Source organism: Misgurnus anguillicaudatus, chromosome 11, assembly GCF_027580225.2.
Source record: "Misgurnus anguillicaudatus chromosome 11, ASM2758022v2, whole genome shotgun sequence".
Taxonomy (NCBI): domain Eukaryota; kingdom Metazoa; phylum Chordata; class Actinopteri; order Cypriniformes; family Cobitidae; genus Misgurnus; species Misgurnus anguillicaudatus.
This window is the reverse complement of record NC_073347.2, coordinates 353880-373463: the sequence shown is the minus strand read 5'-3', so window position 1 is coordinate 373463 and position 19584 is coordinate 353880. Positions and strand designations below refer to the sequence as shown.

At 36.9% G+C, this 19584-nt stretch overlaps 1 protein-coding gene across 3 annotated transcripts in view; it reads left to right on the top strand.

Annotated features, from left to right (window-relative positions):
• wdr11 (WD repeat domain 11) overlaps positions 1-19584 on the top strand; it is a 344263-nt gene that overhangs the window by 73208 nt on the left and 251471 nt on the right. For all 3 annotated transcript variants that reach the window (XR_012371953.1, XM_073872785.1, XM_073872784.1), the window contains exon 11: positions 18397-18481. Coding sequence is in view for 2 of the 3 variants with exons in the window: in XM_073872785.1 (XP_073728886.1) it covers positions 18397-18481 (85 nt within the window). In the remaining variant the exon portion in view is untranslated. The remainder of the gene's footprint in view (positions 1-18396; positions 18482-19584) is intronic.

Genomic DNA, 19584 nt, shown 5'->3' with positions numbered 1-19584 from the left:
GCACCAGGTCTTCCGTTAAGTTTTCGCGATTCATGCAGAATCTCAAAAACAAAAAAATACAACATCTGCGGCTGCAAGCAATTAACGTGCAGACTGGGACAATGCAAATATCAAAGAGGCTTGTGTTTGTATTGTTCACTTCATTTCAGGTAAGTCATCATTTTTAAACCCTGTTAGATTAAATTATAAAGCCTGGATGGTATGAACAGTTTGACCCCATGCTGCGCGCACCCGATAGTCATTCAATGTTTACAAACCTGTTCTGCAAAAACACACCTCATAGCCAACATTCTGACTAAAGAAATGTTCACACGGTGGGGAGCTCCAGCATATTTAGTTTCGGATCGTGGACCTCAGTTTACGTCTCAGTTACTTAATGACTCTTGCAAAAGATGGGGAGTAGTACAAAAGCTTTCCACAGCCTATCATCCTCAGACCAATTTAACTGAAAGGGTTAACAAAACCTTAAAGACAATGATTGCATCTTATGTGCATGACAACCACCGGGAATGGGACAAGTGGATTCCTGAATTCAGGTATGCAATCAACTCAGCCTGGCAAGAGAGTACTGATCTCACTCCGGCCGAGATCGCACTAGGACGCAAGTTGAAGGGTCCACTAGAGAGACTAATCCACAAGCCACCCAATCCTGATCATGTAGCCCACAGCACACTGGAAAAGCAGAGAGCTCTTCTAGAACACGTGAGAAACAGGACTAGCCAAGCTCAAGAAAGACAAGCCAAATACTACAATAGACGCAGAAGATCTGAGTCTTTTGAAGAGGGAGATTTGGTTTGGGTTCTCACTCACCCTCTGTCTAGTGCTGCTAATTCCTTCATGGCCAAACTAGCTCCAAAGTGGCAAGGTCCTGCAAAAATCTTAAAAAAGTATAATAATGTAAATTACAGAGTATTGATGTTGGATAATTCAAATCAAAGGGATACTTACCATGTTGAAAAATTGAAGAGGTTCTATGGAACTGTTTAAATATTTTCTTTGAGGGGACGGGTGTGTAACAGTTATACTGTTACTTTGAAGTTCCAGAATATATATATTTTTTTTGGTCTATGCTTAACCCGGGCACAGGGGGGCGCTCTGAGTACAGAGTGGCCTGATAGCTTCAAAAGGGTAAGAGAAGAAGCATTAGACAGGAAGTGGTGTTGTCACATGGAAAACTTTCTCAGCTTTGTTTGCCCCTGTGTTTGTAACCTGTTTGAAAACAACTAAACAGGAACTAAGACGACAGAGGAAGCGAGGGGAGCGAGCGACGTCACTCAAAGGAGAACTGCTTATATACGCTGGCGCCAGCATCCACACAGGTGTAAGTCCTCACAATCATGACGTCACACTCTCGAACACCGTCCTGCAAAACCAGAAAAGACAAAACAACATACCAAACTTTGACCCGCACTGGGGTCATAACACCCTCCTCCATAAAAAAGGGTGTCTACACAAGACACACAATCCAAAATTTAAAACACCTCTTCCTGTAGAACCACCATGACTCATTAGTACTCCATTATTCCCAGCAACTACGGGCCCTGTAGAAGCAATTTAAGAGAGTTAAGAAGAGTGAAGCAAATTCAGAAAGTTGACAGTTAAGAGGAGTAAGGAATCCTAGAAAGGGTGTCAGCCACCACATTATCAACACCCTTAATGTGTCTGATCTCAAGGGCATAGGACTGGAGGAAAAGGCACCAACGAGTCAAACGCTGGTTTGGGCAACGCAAAGAATGCAAATAAACAAGCGGGTTGTGATCGGTATAAACAACCAATGGGTCTTTGAGAAATAGCTGACCGGACGATGAAATCCGGACTCGTCAGCTTGCAACAAGACAGCTCCCGCACCCACGTTGCTAGCATCCACACACAACCTAAAGGGGCAATCAAAACGGGGAGCTGCTAACACAGGAGAGGTGGTAAGTAATGACTTGGCTGCATCAAAGGAGAAGGGAACCCGTCAATAGCCTCAACCTTTGCACGAACTGGATGCACAAAGCCCTGTCCAGCAACCTTGCCCAAGTAAGTCACCGTGGCTTTGGCAAACTCACACTTAGCCAAATTAACGGTCAATCCAGCCTCTTCAAAACGTGACAATAGATCTGCTATACCCACCAAGTGTCACTGAAAAACACCACATCATCCAGATAGACTGCAACTCTCTCCAACCCAGAAATAACCCTATTCATCAAACGTTGAAAGGTCGCAGGCGCATTTCTAAGGCCGAAACTCATTACGTTATAAGAATATAGTCCATCAGATGTAATAAAAGCAGAAATTTCTTGAGCTCTCTGGGACAAAGGTACCTGCCAATAGCCCTTTATTAGATCGAACTTACGAACTTGGCTGACCCAATCTGATCAACACAGTCCTCAATACGAGGAAGCGGAAAAGAGTCTGGTTTGGTCACGCTGTTTATTTTTCGGTAATTCGGTAATCAGTGCAAAACCGATAAGTGCCATCAGGTTTATTCACAAGCAAGCAGGGAGAGGCCCAACTAGAAAAAGATGGCTGTGCAATGTTATTATCCAGCATATACTTAACCTCACTTTTAAGATGTGCGAGTTTATTTGGAGACAACCGATAAAAATGTTGGCGAATGGGCTCAGCATTCCCAAGATCAATATCATGCTCCAACCAGTGCGTACGTGAAGGTACATCCCCAAACAAAGAGACATGGCGATCAATCAGAGCAACTATGTCAGCATGTTTACATTCTGGCAAATGGGCCAACATGACATGCAAATTTTTAAGAGTCTCTGAGTTTTTAAGACGTCCCAGCAGTACTGTATCTGGAAAAGAAACCCCCTCATCGATGTTCTCCAAAAGAACAGGCGAAGTATTTTCAGCTGCTAAGACTGATTTTACCTCAGTCTTGAAATTGTAATCTGGACAAGAACGGGAATAATATGGTTTTAATAGATTAATGTGGCACAGCTGTGTTGACTTCCTTCTATCCGGAGTGGCAATCAGATAGTTTAAATCAGAAACCTGTTTCACCACTACAAATGGACGAGAATACTGAGCCTGAAACAGGGAGCCCTCCACAGGTAATAACGCCAAAACTTGGTCACCTGGCATAAACTGACATTTCTCTGAACGTCTATCATACAGAGACTTCATGCGGGTCTGTGAACACTTTAAGTGTTTCTTGGCCATCTCACCTGCCTCATACAGTCGACGCTTAAAACCATTAACATAAGTTAACAAATTCTGAGGTGGTGTGCCCTCAGTCCAACTATTACCCAACACAGCTAATGGCCCACGAACGGTATGACCGAACACCAACTCAATGGGATTAAACCCTGTGCTCTCTTGACATACCTAACATGCAGACAATAGCAACCAAGGCAATCCCTCCTCCCAATCACCCTTCATCTCTGTACAGTAGGCACGCAGCAACGATTTCAACGACTGATGGAAACGTTCCAACACCCCTTGACTTTGGGGGTGATAAGCACTAGCCTTGTTGTGCAGCAACTTCAAAACCTGAGAAAATAAGTGAGAGGTAAAGTTAGAACCTTGATCACCTTGCAAAATCTTTGGAATGCCAAAAATAGAAATAAACTGGGTCAGGGCCTTTACTACAGACTTAGCAGTAATGGTACGAAGATGATAAGCAGAAGGGGTAGCGAGTCAATGCACACATAACAGTCAAATATACTACCTGATTTTGACCTCGGCAATGGGCCGACGCAATCAACAACTAAATGCTCAAAAGGTTGACTAACCACAGGAATGGGAAACAATGGAGCAGGCTTTACTTTTTGATTAGGTTTGCCTGTCAATTGACAAGTATGACATGTCTTGATATACTTTGACACATTCTTCTTCAATTTTGGCCAGAAAAAAATGATGAAGGATTCTGTCATAGGTCTTTTTAACCCCCAAATGACCTGCAAGTTTGTCATGAGCAATTTCCAACACCAGAGAGCGATATTTTTCAGGTACAACTATTTGTATAATAGGATCTCCGGCAAAATCATTTCCATGTGGAACCCATTTCCTCACCAACATTCCATCCTGTAAAAAGTAACCATGAGCAACATTTCTAATGTCATCAGACGACATCACATCATTAAAAAGTTTCTGAAGAGAAACATCAAGTTGCTGCTCCTGTACCAATTCTGGAATAGAAACAGAAAAGTCATCAGGCAACGAAAATGTTGGTTTTACCACAACAGAATCAGAAGACAAATTTGGTTGTGCAGAGGTCATTGACCGAGTCACAGCACATGCAGTAAACACATCTGGAAAATTTCTGCCGCTCTCATCAGGACCTGAAATGGGAACAGATGAAACTACAGGAGGAGATAACACATCAGGCCAAACTTTGTCCCCTGCCAAATTATTTCCCAGTATTATGTGTACTCCATCTACTGGCAAATATGAACGCACTCCGATCACTACTTCTCCACTCAAAATTTCAGAAGTCAACATTATTTTATGTAGTGGAACAGACAAGACATTCAATCCAATTCCTCTAATAAGCACATTTGTAGCAGTGCTACTCAAACAGGAAAAAAGGCAACACATCTGGCAAGATAAAAGATTCAGATGCTCCCGTGTCTCTTAATATTGTTACAGGGACTTTTCACTCTTCCCCAACAAAAGACACATGCCCATAACTAATAAACGGTGAAAACTCACCATCATTTACTTTCCTTGTTGTAGCAGAATTCTCACAAACCCTAACAGGATTTAACACCGGTGCTACCAGGATAGCTGGTTTTACATGCGTCTTGCCCCCTTTTCCCTTTGATTTCAACACAGGGCACTCATCTTTCCAATGACCTTTCCCACGGCAATAATTACAGATCAGAGAGGAATATCGGGGCGTACGATCTACTTTCTCCCCAAAGTTTTGATCCGTTTTTTGTAGTTCAAACCTACCCTTATGCATTAATATATAATCGTCAGCTAACTCTGCAGCCTTGGTCACCGTGTCAGCTTTCTACTCATTTATGTACAAAGCAATATGAGGAGGAACAGTGTTTTTAAACTGTTCAAGTACAATTAAATTACTCAATTCCTCAAGGGTGGTTACTTCAGACGCCATACACCAACGATTAAATGCCACAGTAAGCTTTTAGCTAGCAAATTGAACATGAGCCTGATTAAAACCCTTAACCAATGTTCTAAATTTTTGTCGGTACACTTCTGGTACTAACTCATATGCTTTTAGAACAGCAGATTTAACGGTATCATAATCTTCACAATCAAGTTGTGAAAGAGCTGCATAAGCTTCCTGAGCCCTGCCAGTGAGTATGCATTGTAAAAGTAATGTACGTTCTTTACTAGGCCACCCTCTAGCATCTGCTATCCGTTCAAACAATGTAAAAAAGGTGTCTGGGTCTCGTTCATTAAATTTAGGAAGCAATTGCAAATTTCCAGCAGTGTCAAACACCTGGAAAGCACCGGAAAAAACATCACCTGTGCCAGTATTTAGACCACCCTCCCTAATTATATTCAAACTCTATTTTTGGAGTTCAATATTTGTCTGTTCACTTCTCGTTTTCTCTCGTTCTACTTCTAATTTTACACGCTCTTGTTCCAGCTGTAACATCAACAAGCGCCCTTGTTGCTCAAAAGTAAAAGAGGAAACATCAGGTTTAGTGTTACTGGCAGAAGCTTCCATTTCACACAGAATAGACTGCTCTATCAATTTTGTTCTAATAGTTTCCCCACAGTACTATCACTTACTCGCTTATCTGCAATTTCAATTTTGTAATGATCAGCAATTTTAAACAACTGATCCTTTGTACATGAATCAAGTAAAGTTTCAGAAGGAAAACTAATAAAATCCTCTACCACGCTAGCCACGCTTACCGTTTACACATGGGTTACACACCATACAGACATATGCGTTTACAAATCCCAGCAGGAGGAATAAAGAGTTCCCTTTCCCTAACTACAGAAAAAAACTAAATAACGCACCCCTAACTCTTTGTGTGGTTTTTGGTGAGGGGTATTTAAGCACCAACTCCCGCTGACATAAGAAAAGGAACCAGCATGCTAACAGCCCTTCTCACATCACGGATATGCACCCGAGACACTGCTCTACTCACGGTCACCCCACAAAATAACAAACTAAAATTAAAAAAAATTACAACACCACTCGTTCCAAAAGGGAATAAGTAGCTACACCTAACAAGGGAACAATAAACAGTAATCAAAATTCCTCCCACAACAGAATCTGCAAAATCACTTACCTTCTAAAGTCCGCGTGGAAACAACAGCGTGACCACAAACACCGCGATTCAACATCCTTTCTCATTGAACAAACAAACAAACCTCAACGCGCATTCCTTCAATACGATGCACCACAACAAATAGCGTTATACAACCAATCGCTCTTTCGATTTCACATCCGGGTAATCGACACGCCGAACTTCCTCACAAAAGAATGCCAAAAACGCTTTCAAATCATACGAAAAAATGTTGGACGAGCCCCCATTTGTCACGGTCGGCTCGCAAACCGTGACAAAGAAGGAGACAACGCATGAGGTAAGGATGAAAGCATGAATTACATTTATTAAAGTAAATAATAAAACAGGGATTAAAGCAAACAACTAAACAGGAACTAAGACGACACAGGAAGCGAGGGGAGTGAGCGACGTCACTCAAAGGAGAATTGCTTATATACGCTGGCGCCAGCATCCACACAGGTGTAAGTCCTCACAATCATGACGTCACACTCTCGAACACCGTCCTGCAAAACAAGAAAATATATGTGTGTGTGTGTATATATATATATATATATATATATATATATATACACTGTATATGGGTGATTCTCACGAAAACTTGGTTTTAAAAATGTCAAGCATGAAAATGTAGAAATTGCTTAAATTTACTTTTTTCCCCACCAGACATTGAAAAACAAAGTCTGGAGTAAATGGGAACATTAATTTAAAAACTTTTACTTATCATTTAACACTTTTTGTAACATGATTAAAAAAAATTAGTCCTAAAAAATCTCATTACCGCAACAGTCAGAAAACATCAACACTGACGTATTTTAAAATGACATGACAAACCTGAAAGAACATAATTTGGAGATTCTGCACATGCATTTAAAATCAAAGTATTATGCTTCTATTAATTAAATTAACATTTAATAAGAACCTGTTGCGGTAATGATAATCCAAATGTCGTGTAAGCATTCTGACAAGACAATATTTCAAATTAACTGTAAAAAAATGATCTTACCTGGTAGCCATCTTGAAGTAACTGGTCCATGTGCTTGGTCACTCAAAATCAAACTTTATTAAAATTCTATATGTGTTCTTAAACTGTTCTCAAAAAGTGTTGCGGAGGATGAGAACATCAGGCATGGACACATAATTTTCCTAATTTTCTTCATTATTATTATACATGAATATTCAGTCAATATTTTTTCTGTCATCTAAAGTAGTCTAGCAAAACATCAATTTTTTTTTTCTTAATATTTTTGTGTTAATTTGATTAAATTACAACATAACGCATGTTCAAACACAGCCGGACACATTGCGGTAATGAGAATTTCAGCAGAAAATGAGATAAAATTTCCAATTATAAATTCTTATGTTGAAATCACACATTGTGCAAGGTAGAACACAGTATTTTGTTAATTCTGATGATTTTTAATGTTACTATATTACACATTTTAAAGCTAAAATCATTAGTGCCGTGGTGTTTCAATGGTTTCGTGAGAATCACCCATATATGTAAACGAGTAAGGATATTAAACGGGTTCTGCCAGTGGTCGTTGGTCAGGCATCAGCTGAGCATCACGTTGAAGGTAGGCTAGTAAATCAGGGATGTTCCAACCTTCACATTTACTGGAACTGGGTCTGTTTGTTTCATTGTCCTAGGCATCGAGGATGAGACGGGGAGAGAGAAACAAAATCCTATTAGCATAGGGGCCGTTCACATGTAATGCAAGTTTCACACAGTGATGTGGTTTTTGGTCACACAGGCTCACTATTGCGGCATAAGTATATTACCCATAGTGAATCCATGTATGGGGTCCCCCATCTGATCTTTAAAACATTTTTAAAACACTACTTTCCATCTACACAACACCATTAGGACCTATCATACAGGCACATGGCTTATCCTACCACTGCTATGCTGATGACACTCAAATCTTCTCATTTCACCCAGATGATACCACCATAGCAGCACGCATTACAGCCTGCTTTGCCAACATCTTGGCTTGGATAAAGAAACACCACCTCCAGCTAAACCTTGCGAAGTCGGAGCTGCAAAACCCAACATAAAGCATGCTCTATCTATTCAACTTGGCAACACAACCATTACTCCTTCCAAAACTGCCAGAAACCTCTGCTTAATCTTTGATGACTTTTTTTCAATTCAATTTTATTTATATAGCGCTTTTCACAATTGGTAATTGTTTCAAAGCAGCTTTACATTAATAAAAGCAGGGGAATACACAGAAAAATCGACAGACAACATAAGGAGCAAAATACAGTGGCTATGGATAAACTTTACAAACTAGCGTATTAATAATGTAAAGTATAAAAGAGGGTGCTAAGTTAAGCCAATGTCGCTGACTCTCCGGGGTTGATACGATACAGCACCTCCATTCAAGGACTGAGGAGAAACATAACTGTTGCCTAAAGACTCTCCTCAGGATCCCTCCACAAAGACATCTGGACATTTGTAAAGAACTACAAGGTATGTGAAGTGGAGAAGGAGGAGTTTGTTGTCATTGACCCCAAACCATGTTCTAAGCCTCAACACACTGTTCATCACCAGCTACAACTACTTGTCACCATCAGACCACAAAGCCGGAAAGGAGGAAATACCAGGTAGAGTGGCATGCCAGGAGAGCTGGGTGCTTCAGGACCCCGGGAGGAGCGGTGCCATCTGCCCAGGGATGCCCAGCCTGGTATTGGATCCCACCTCTCTTTCGTATTTCCACAGATTCCTCCGGCAAGCTAGTGCCGACATTTCTGCAGTCTTCCCAGGCACCCCTTTAGCTCTGCTTGCAGGAGGTCAATACCTTCTTTCTCTTCCAGTGATGATTTCTTCCATCGTTTCCTCAAATCCCTCCTCTCTTCGAAAAGGTGCTCAATTTCCTGTTGCCTTCTAGACTTGAAAGAGGTTGGTGTTTCCTTTCTTTGCTCTTTTGTTCCGAATCTTTCTGCCCCATAGAAATAGATCACTCATTCTCTGCAGTTACTTCTCCGCTGTTCCTCGGATTCCTTCCAGGATCGCACCTAGGTCTGCATCGACTGTTGCCCACTCATTCTTGCTGCTGGACTTTGGCCACTTTACTTGGTGTCTGCAGCCTTGTATCTTCTTTTCTATAACAAACCGTGACTGGTTTTGTCCCAGGTTCTCAGATGTGGTGCTTAAATTACTAATAGATTAACACTAGGATTGGAAATATGAATGTGAAAATGAAAACAGTACAAATGTCAAAGTTTTAATAAACTTAAATAAACTTACATTTAAAGTGTTTTTCATAACTATACATTACAGCAAGGTAAATGTGATAAACAAGTCTTCAATCAGTAGATTATAAAATGATGTGAAACAGAAGATTTATTATATTATAAATGCACACAGACAGCAGGTGGTGGTATTTGGTCAGCATTTCATTAAAAATACAGAATCAGGTCTTCTGTTTAGCCCTTTTCACAAAGAGTAACATAAATTAAGAATAATACAGAACACCCACTAATGAAAGAAGATCAAAATAAAAGTGATCTGAGAGGTAAGAATGTGTGAGTGGAAAATAAAAAAATTCACATGAAAGACTTTAGATGATACCATAGTATTTACTATAGCAAACTGTTGTAATATTTTACAGCAACCATTACACGTCATCAATTTCATAACGGGAAACATAATGGCAGCCTCCATACAGATGTGGCCTTTAAAAATGCGCGTTTTCTCCCGCGGCATTCGCCAAATCGTCTCGCGGAGTCACGCAGAATTCTGCAAGTGTTTTCGGGGGGGCTACTTTGCCTTTTCCCCTAATGTTTTTCGCTTCACAGAAAATCCACCAGGTGGCGCATAAAAAACTCTTAAATTTTTTTTATATGCGTTGTCATTGCGGTTGTTTCCAGAAGTTAATAAGGGCATTGCCGTATATTTAACATTGCTATTAAAACAGCAAAGTGACGTTAACCCCTTTTTGCCAGCATAACAGTGCATACAACGATGACTGTATGTACAATGCATTTATACTTAGTGCAACGGAGAATTTAGTGTGAGCCTAATACACTTAACTCTATTTACAATGAATATCTTAATTATTTGTGTTGTCGAATTTTGACTTCGTTTCATTGTTTGTTTATAATATTTATAATTATGTCCGTTTTTCTAAAAGTATCAATATTTTAAAGAGATTAATGTGGTATAAAAAAATACATGTTTTACAGTTAAAAGTGTTGTAAAAATATATTAATATTCTTATATATTAAGAACAATAATATGACACATGTATATTGCGCTAAAATGCTTTACATATAGAAAGAGGAATTCTTCTCAACCACCACCAATAAAGTTTAAAAATTATTCGTTAGAAAAACAGTGTTTAAACCCACGCAGAGCGAACAAGAAAACATAAGCCTATGCTTACATACTGTACAGTTGGCATATGATATCTTTAGTTTTACATATTTATATTTATAATACCTTTAATAATACCTTTTTTACGCATATGTGTTGTGATTTTTAAAAATCCTTTCAGCCGTAATTCATATCTGTAAAAATATACAGTGGCTTTGTAAATATCATTAAAATAATGGATTAAAATAACTTTATAAAATCTCTTAATGTCACTTATGTATTTTTTAGTTGGTCAAACCAAAAGAAATGACCAGACATAGAACAGAATTTTTTATTTAAAATTGACTTTATATGGAAACTATACTGCATCTAATAAATTATCGAACAGAGAAACTACGCCTTTTACATACAAAAAACACCCCCGAAGTGTTGAGTTTATGAATATATACACTTACAATATGTACTTTGTGAAATGTGTGTGTAAAATAATCAATTTAATAACATGTGGCTTTATAAACAAACACGCCGAGTCTCCTTCCAGATACCTTATCTCAGACATTCGTATTCAACACTTTTCAAAACTTATTTATATAAAAAGTGTATTAATTAACTTAATAAAATCTCCTAATGTCACTTACGTATTTTTATTTGGTCAAACCAAAATAAATGATTAGAAATAGAACAGACATTTTAATTTAAAATTTATATTATATTATAAGCGTATGCTACATCTAATAAAATAGCGAACAGCTTTTACGGACGGAAAACACCTCCGAAGTGTTGAGTTTATGAATATTTACACCTACAATTTGTATACTTTGTGAAATGTGTGAGTAAAATAATACTTTTAATAACATGTGGCTATATAGACAAACACGCCGCGTCTCCTTCCAGATATCTTATCTCAGACATTCGTTTTTAAAACTTATTTATATATAATCTAATTTATAAATTAAAAAAACAAAGTTTTAAGTTAAGACAATAATAAATGTGTTTATCTTTATTGAAAGAAAAACATAGAAAATGTTATTATGGGTATAGATGATGTAAATAAAGTGTGCAGTATACACAAAAATGCAAACAAATTATTTCTAAAAGTAGCAATATTTTAAAGAGATAAATGTGGTATAAAGAAAGACATGAGAAAAGTAGAGGTATGCAAAAAGCACAGTTCAGATATTGTTAATTCAAGCGGTTTTATACACCTTTCAGCTTTGTTTGAATTGACAAGAATTTTATTCGGCACTGTCAAAACATTTTATGATTGATTTACTGATTTATTACAGAAACTTGTTGTCAGAAGCAAAGCGTACTAAGCATCTTTATATGTATGTTTTAAAGTTAAAAGTGTTGTCAAAATATATGAGTATTCTCTTATATTAAGAATAACATGATACATTTATATTGCGCTAAAATGCAATATAAATTATTCTGCCATATAAATTATTCTCAACCACCACCAATAAAGTTTTAACATTATTCTTTAGGAAAAAAACGGCGTTTAAACCCGTGGAGCGAACAAGAAAACATATGTTTATATGCTCATTCGGCATATCATATGATATTTTTTATTTAGTTTTACAGTTTTAAAAGTGGCAAAAAAAGTTTTTAAAATCTAATGAATACTGGTCTCTGTAAATATAACTGCAGATGACAGCAGATTAGATTCAGTTCACCTACTAAGAAATAGGAGAAGCGATGATTTGTGATTGATTGGGGCTAATAGAATGACTGCCACACTCAAAATACACCAAACCAAATGAGCACTTTATAGTAAACTAAAGCAACACACAATGTGCAAGTCATATAAGTATATATAGTATATAAATATATTATTGTTAATAGACGTCAAATATCAATTGATTTTTTTAAATATTTTTATTAAAAACTGTCAAAGCAAACATCACGCTGGCTTCTATTACTTACAAACATGCACACGTGGGTGAGGGTTAATGAATCTGCCGTTTTCTGAGGGTATCTGCGTGCGTGGGTTCCGGGCATATGCTTTTCCTCCAGAGCTGGGTTTCCCGATAACGATTGAACTTAGCACTTAAGAGCGGTTTCTACGAGCTACTTAACGAACATTCGTTGTTCATGTACGTACGTTTCCCAAAGATGCACGTTAAACGATCGCTCGCAGCTGAGTTTTAAGTGCTACTTACGAGTCGCTATCCGTTTGTCAAGTGCTGAAATGTCACCTATAGAATGACTCGAATTTGTAGCAGAAGCTTGTTTAGGCTAATGATCTTCAGCCGATGTGCACTAATGTTTTTTTATAATATTTTCCATTATTGTTTAATGAGTAAATATTAGTTAAGTTTAGTCATTAAACAATTATTGGTTTAAAATTATTTAAATGTTTTAAAAATTTGTGCCTAATGAAATATTCTTTTCCGTATTTAGTTAGGACTTCTCCCACTGCGAAATGCATTCTGCATTTTATGAAATAGTTTAGATTATTATTATTATTTGTTTTTATTATCTATGTTTTTTATTATTAGGGATTATTGCATTGTACCGTACATATTATTTGGTTTCCTTAATCAGATGCCATTTCACTTCAAAACAATTATTTTTACTCTAGATTAATTATAGAAGCAAATTGGTAGTAACCATTCATCAATTTGCTAGTACAAACTTTTACCAAAATTTACCAAATATGTTTTACTTCTTTATTAATTTATGTTTAGTCATTTAAATTTGATTTCTCATTTTAATTTTAAATATATTATATTAAAGTAATTTAAACAAATAAACAATGAAGAACCCAATAAATAAATAAATATACATTTAAAACATTACATTATCGTCATTGCTGGATTGCAATTTGTTGGTTGTCCTGCAGGTGACCTTGTAACTCTATTAACGACTTCTCCGGATCACTCGTAGATCTACGATGATTTTCAAGTGCTAAGTTATGAAGCTTTTGCGAAACGGTCCGTAATTCTAAGATGATTCGTACAATCGTTTTACGATCTACTTAGCCTTACGATGCTTTTGGGAAACCGGGCCCAGACCTTGACGCTTTGTGTGTTCGACTTTAAATGGTGCGGCGCTGACTGGTCGGCTTATGACATCAGAGTACTGCGAGAGCAAAGGTAAAGTCGGGCCATTTGTAACATTTCGACTTGCTCTCGCGGTACTTTGATGTCTTCGGTGCCGAACTGTCTGCGCAACGCCACATAGAAACGGCCTTTGACTCTTTACAGCAGAGTACCAGCAACATGAGAAGTGGTGGCACGCAAAAGAAAGTGAAGGTACGCAGTACGCTAAAATATAAAGTGTCTGTACTGCGAACACTGGTTTAGTTATTTACATCGTGTGTTGCTCTTTCACCATTGTGCACCCGCGCACTCGCTCTGTAGTTTGTAGCTCGCGCTCCGGCTTCTGTAAACAATGGCCGTTTCTCAAACCAAGTAGGGGAGAGTGGGTCAAAATAAGCCAGTGGGTAAGTTAACCCACCCCCTTTATCTAGGCAACCAGATTTGTAGCCGTGTGACCACAAATACAGGTAGCAACCATAATTTCTGTTTGGCTATGTTAAAGAGAAGGAAAAATTAAAGAGTTATGATTAAAATGATTTTTTTTTTTACAAAAAATCCTATCAAAGTAAAATGTATACATACCAGGTCGTTATGTCTAAGTAGATTTTTTCAGGTCTAATTATTTATACCATAAATATTGGTGATAGGCTAATGTATAAAACAATGTGAATGATTTAGCTAAAGATTAGCCTGAATTACTAAACTAGGCAGTTTTCCCAAAATGGTGGCTGTGGGGCAAAGTGAACCAGATGCTGAACCAGCGGTTCAACCCCACCATGAGGCACTGAAACCACTGAATATGTTTCATTAAAAATATATATATCTGTGTAGTTTCGCACAACTGATTTGTTCATTTTTAAAACATTTTAGAAAACATATCATGCCAAGACATTACAATATTACTTCATTTTTATTTTATGCATTTGGCGTTTTGGTCCATACTGAAAAAACAAACTTACCACTAAGAAACGTCCATTGACAATCTCCAAACAATAACTTGTTCCTCAAAATCTGTATTTTTATCTGATACAGACTCAAACATGAGTGGATGACATCAGAGTACCGCGAGAGCGATTGAAACCAACCTCCTCTGCCTTATTTCTCGCGGTATTCTGATGTCATCTGCTTGTCGGCTCTTGCGGCGCTGCGTAAAGTTGACCACACCTAAGAACCGTACTGCTAAACTCGACAGGAATGCTCTGTGTATACCAGCACATCCTTTATTAGGAAAAGTTCTATTTTACTTCTCAGCGTGAGAAATAGCTTACACGGTTTGGCGTGTGACCGGGAACTCACAGAAATGCGCGTGTCTCATGGCGAATGCGTGGGACTTGAGAGCCCAGGTTATATCAACATATATCAAATTACGTTACCCGATATCCACTTAATTTTATAAGTTATAAACATTCATTTAAAATAACTTACAGCGCATGTAGTAGGCCTAGATTTGCATTTAAACAAAGGAACTGCAAGGGTGGAAAATAAAACGCCACACGCTGGTGAATACTTGAAAAACCGGTTTTCTTTTGATTCTCTTGCAGTTCCTTTGTTTAAATAGCATTGGGGGTTGGCAAAGAATTGGCAGACCTGGGGGTGGGTGGTTTTTAATTGTCACTGGTAGCTGCTAAAACTAGCAGCTTAACCATGTGCAATAATTCCATTTTGGAATTAACTTCCTTCATGTCGTTTTATTTATTCACTGTAAAAAATATTTTATGAATTTGTAAGTAAAGTTAGCATTAAATTTGTTTTACAATTTTAAATGAATTTTTGCTTTTATTATAATTATAACTTAAATAACTGTAAATATTTATTAAAAATAATATTACATTTTTTTTAATCAAAAAGACAAATAACTTGATTCTCATTAATAATAGCCATGGAAAACAAACTTCTCATTTTCAAAGCCTCATACAGCTTGTGCCTATGTGCGTTGAATTTGAGAGCGCTTTAAGCGTTTATTGTGTCTTTCAGCACATTACATATATGACCCATTCTGTCTAAATGAGTGGGATGTTTTCAAGTACTCTATTAATTAAACATCTAATACGTTTTCTGAGAGTGAAATGATTAATACTAAGATGCGTGTCATGTCTGACATCTTGGTTTCGGTTTAAAAACATGCAGGAATTTGAAAATAAAATGCAGGACTTGCTTGATGTTTAAATAGTTATTAACAGAGATAAAGTTCGGGACTGATTTATGTTAAAAAGTTATTAAGATCAACAAGACTCGCGCTGACTGACAGATCCGAAACGCAACGCACAGACACGCAAGTACCTGCACTGACCTACCCAGTCTCCTGAGGTTGCGTATAAATAGCACGAAGTGTAAAACTCATGCAATACATACGCCAAATTCCACTTTGGCGTGCATATGATACGCAAGTCCTTCCCATTCACTTAAACGGGGCATCTTTTTTTGTCGTTTTATTTATTGGTTTCTCAATTTTTTTCTGTTTTTTAAACCATTTTCGCTTGGGTTTAGGGTTAGATTTCAGATTTGCTTAATAAGGTTATTTAATATACAGGTTTCTCTATGTTTTTGTCCATATTTAAGCCATGGTCGCTTGGAGTTGGGGTTAGAGTTGGGGTTTGGGTTAGGATGTCATTTTTAAATAACAAAAAGTTGTTCTAACCCTAAACCCAAGCGAAAATGGTAAAAAAATAGCAAAAAAATTGAGAAACCAATAAATAAAACGACAAAAAAAGATGCCCCGTTTAAGTGAATGGGAAGGACTTGCGTATCATATGCACGCCAAAGTGGAATTTGGCGTATGTATTGCACGAGTTTTACACTTCGTGCTATTTATACGCATTTTCAGGAGACTGGGCTGGCACTGACAGAATAGTAAAAAAACATCTGTTTTGGAAAGAATTTACGAAAGCATATTAAGCATTACAACAAACTTGTTAAGCTCATTATTAAATATGTCCATAGCCTACAGCGTTTGCGCGAACAGAACTAATTGTTTAAAAAAACTTTCTCATTAATCTTCATCTAAATTAATAAATAATCAGATATTCGTTTATAATTTCAAATAACAGCTCTATTATTTAAAGTCAGTTTTGACTTAGTTCAAAACAAGCAAAATGATTTTAAACAATAAGGTAATTAGAAAGATGTAATATAAATGTTTCAGTTGTTATTTACAATTACAATTTATCTAACTTTTTATGTTAATTGCAATTCATGTCATAATAATCTTCAGTATAAATTTTGCTTTTAAAATGTTACATTTTCAAATTTTTATCTATTTACTTGTTAATTTTATATTCACCTTGACAATGAAGCTGGCTTTAACTTGAAGTAATTAAAAGAGGACCGAAGTCATAGAGACACGGAGTTATTAACGAATATTTTATTATCAGAGTGCAGCATTTTATCAAGGGTTTCTGGTCTTGTGTAATTAAATAAAATAAAATAAACTAAAATGGTAATTTTTTACAGTTGGATTAAAAGAAGCTTGATATTAGGAGCGTTTTAAAACTAATTCCAAAACATCTCGAGTTTCTAAATAAGGGACGCGCAGAAAATGTCATTCATTCATGTAATTTTATAGATTACACTCATTCACTTCACACACATATTATACGTGCTTTAAGGGCTTTATAATTTAGCTGTTCCAGTAAACACGTTATGATGTCTGGCCGAATATTTTTTCTGTTATTCGGATGAATTCGTTATTCGTTTTAAAGCCATTATCCGTGCCCTTGCGAATAACGTATTCTGCTTCGGGCACATCCCCAATATATATATTTATTTATTTATGTTTGACGAATGCTTATCAGTACATTACTTTTTGGTTTCTTCAACTTTAAAGATGAATATTCGCATTAGAGATGGGCAATTTTTTGCAATAGCACATTATATTCAAAATTTTGAGCTCATAAAAAAGATTTTTCGCTTATTTAAATGACATGTTCATGTTTTTATGCACGTTTAGATTTGGTGCAATTTCCCAAAGGCTTATAATTAGGAAATACACACAACACACTTAACTTATATTTTCTTATATTTCTACTTATATTCCTACTGTTCAGTAATGCAGAAAAGCGCAACACAACCATGTTAAAGCTATTAAACGTTCAGATGCAAAAATGAACTAAATGTAAAATTAGATAAATTAGTTAATGATATTGCGTAAATGCGCTCGGTCTCTTCAAAGGTCTTCGCGAGATATTTTGTTATAAGACAGTTATCATATATCACGTCTCTTCTACTGTAAGTACACGGAAAAAATAAGACAAATGATGCGCGTTTGAGTCGAAATTTTATGAAGAATATGTCACTGTTTATGTAACTGGCAAAGAAAACTTCGCCAACGAAAGGTTTGCCAAAAAAGCCTGCATTTGTATGGCATCAAAGAGTATCTCCTAAACACAGAAAATCCGTGTCATGTTACTTCAATATCATACAGTATACGCTCAACATGAAGTCAAGCACACAAATTGTCGTCAGTATGGCCTACATGAAACACGACTGCCATCTACAGGTTTTTGTATTTCCTGCATCCCCCACCGAACCCCCCTTCTGCGGGATCTCGCAGAATTTCGGAAGTCCTCGCGGCATTCTGCTCTCAGAGACGCACATTTTTAAGGGCCACATCTGTAGGCTACAATGAGTATTACTTTTTTAAGTAATGAAAAGTGTTTCTAACAATTCATTTTAGTAGTTGAAGGCAAAGATAAAGTATTAAATCATACAATTCTTCATAGTCAGGGTACCTTTAAACTTACTTCTTTTGTTTTACGTACCTGAGTACTTCCTATCCGTTCTGAGCACAATTCCTAGACGACTAATCCATTTGTGTTTTGCCCATTAGGTACAAGCAATGGGTCTGTGCTGGTGTACAACTTGACCAGTGGTCTACTGCACAAAGAGCTGAGTGTTCATTCCTGTGAGGTCAGGTAAGAAACCTTTGTATTTTGTAGTCATATACACAGTTAGTAACACACAGTAAAGCAATGAGGAAATAATGAACACAAGAATTTGTATTATAAAACTGTATTTGCAACAAATATTAAAGGAATAATTCTCTTACCCCTATATCATCCAAGACGTTTATGTCTTTCTTTATTCAGTAGAGAAGAAATTAAGTTTTCTGGAAAACATTCCAGGATTTTTCTCAAGTAAATAGACTTTAATGGAACTCAACAGTTTACAGTTTCAATGGAGTTTAAAATTGCAGTTTCAACGCAGCTTCAATATTTTCATCAGAAAACTTTGTTTCTTCTTGAATGATCAATGAAAGACATAAACATCTTGGATGACATAGGGGTCAGTGAATTATCAGGATTTTTGATTTATGAAAGTGGAATATTCCTTTAACAAAGGTTAAATGAATGGAAGGTCCTGGAATGTACCTATAATTGATATGTTAAACACTGCCTCCACAGAAGAATATCTAAGACTATTTTGTAGCCCCACCCACTGGGTCACGCACATAGTGTTAACATGGAGAGAGACAAATCGAGAGAAATATATGCCGAAATTAAGACACCAAGACACTGTGCAGTTCCAGATTGTGGAGAAAAACAACAGTCTTTGCATATCTTTCCATCAGATCCCAACATTAAAAGTGGATTACCTTTAATAATCCCAGACCGTGTCAGTAACAACTTTATTTGTTAAGGCATTTTATGCAAATATTTCACAATGTTTTATTTAAGTTGTCATTAACGTCCCCATGAAACGAAAGTAGTGATTGTCTAATTTTCACTGTGGTGACATTAATCCAAGTAAAACAGCTTCTGAAATGAAAAAAAGGTAGGGCTGGACTTGAATTCGTCCATCGAGAACTGATTGTGAAAAGTTTAAAGTTTGACACAATAGTAGATAGTAGTTTTGCATTTCAAAGTATGACAGCATCTTTAGCATGCAACCTTTTACAGAGCTAACAAATATTGCGTTATTTCGTCACCGTTTTGGCATGAAGGTCCAGAAAGCTGTTTTCAGCCATGATAAGTAAATTCCTAAAGCAGTCATTTTTTTCTAATAATGCGTTGTGTTT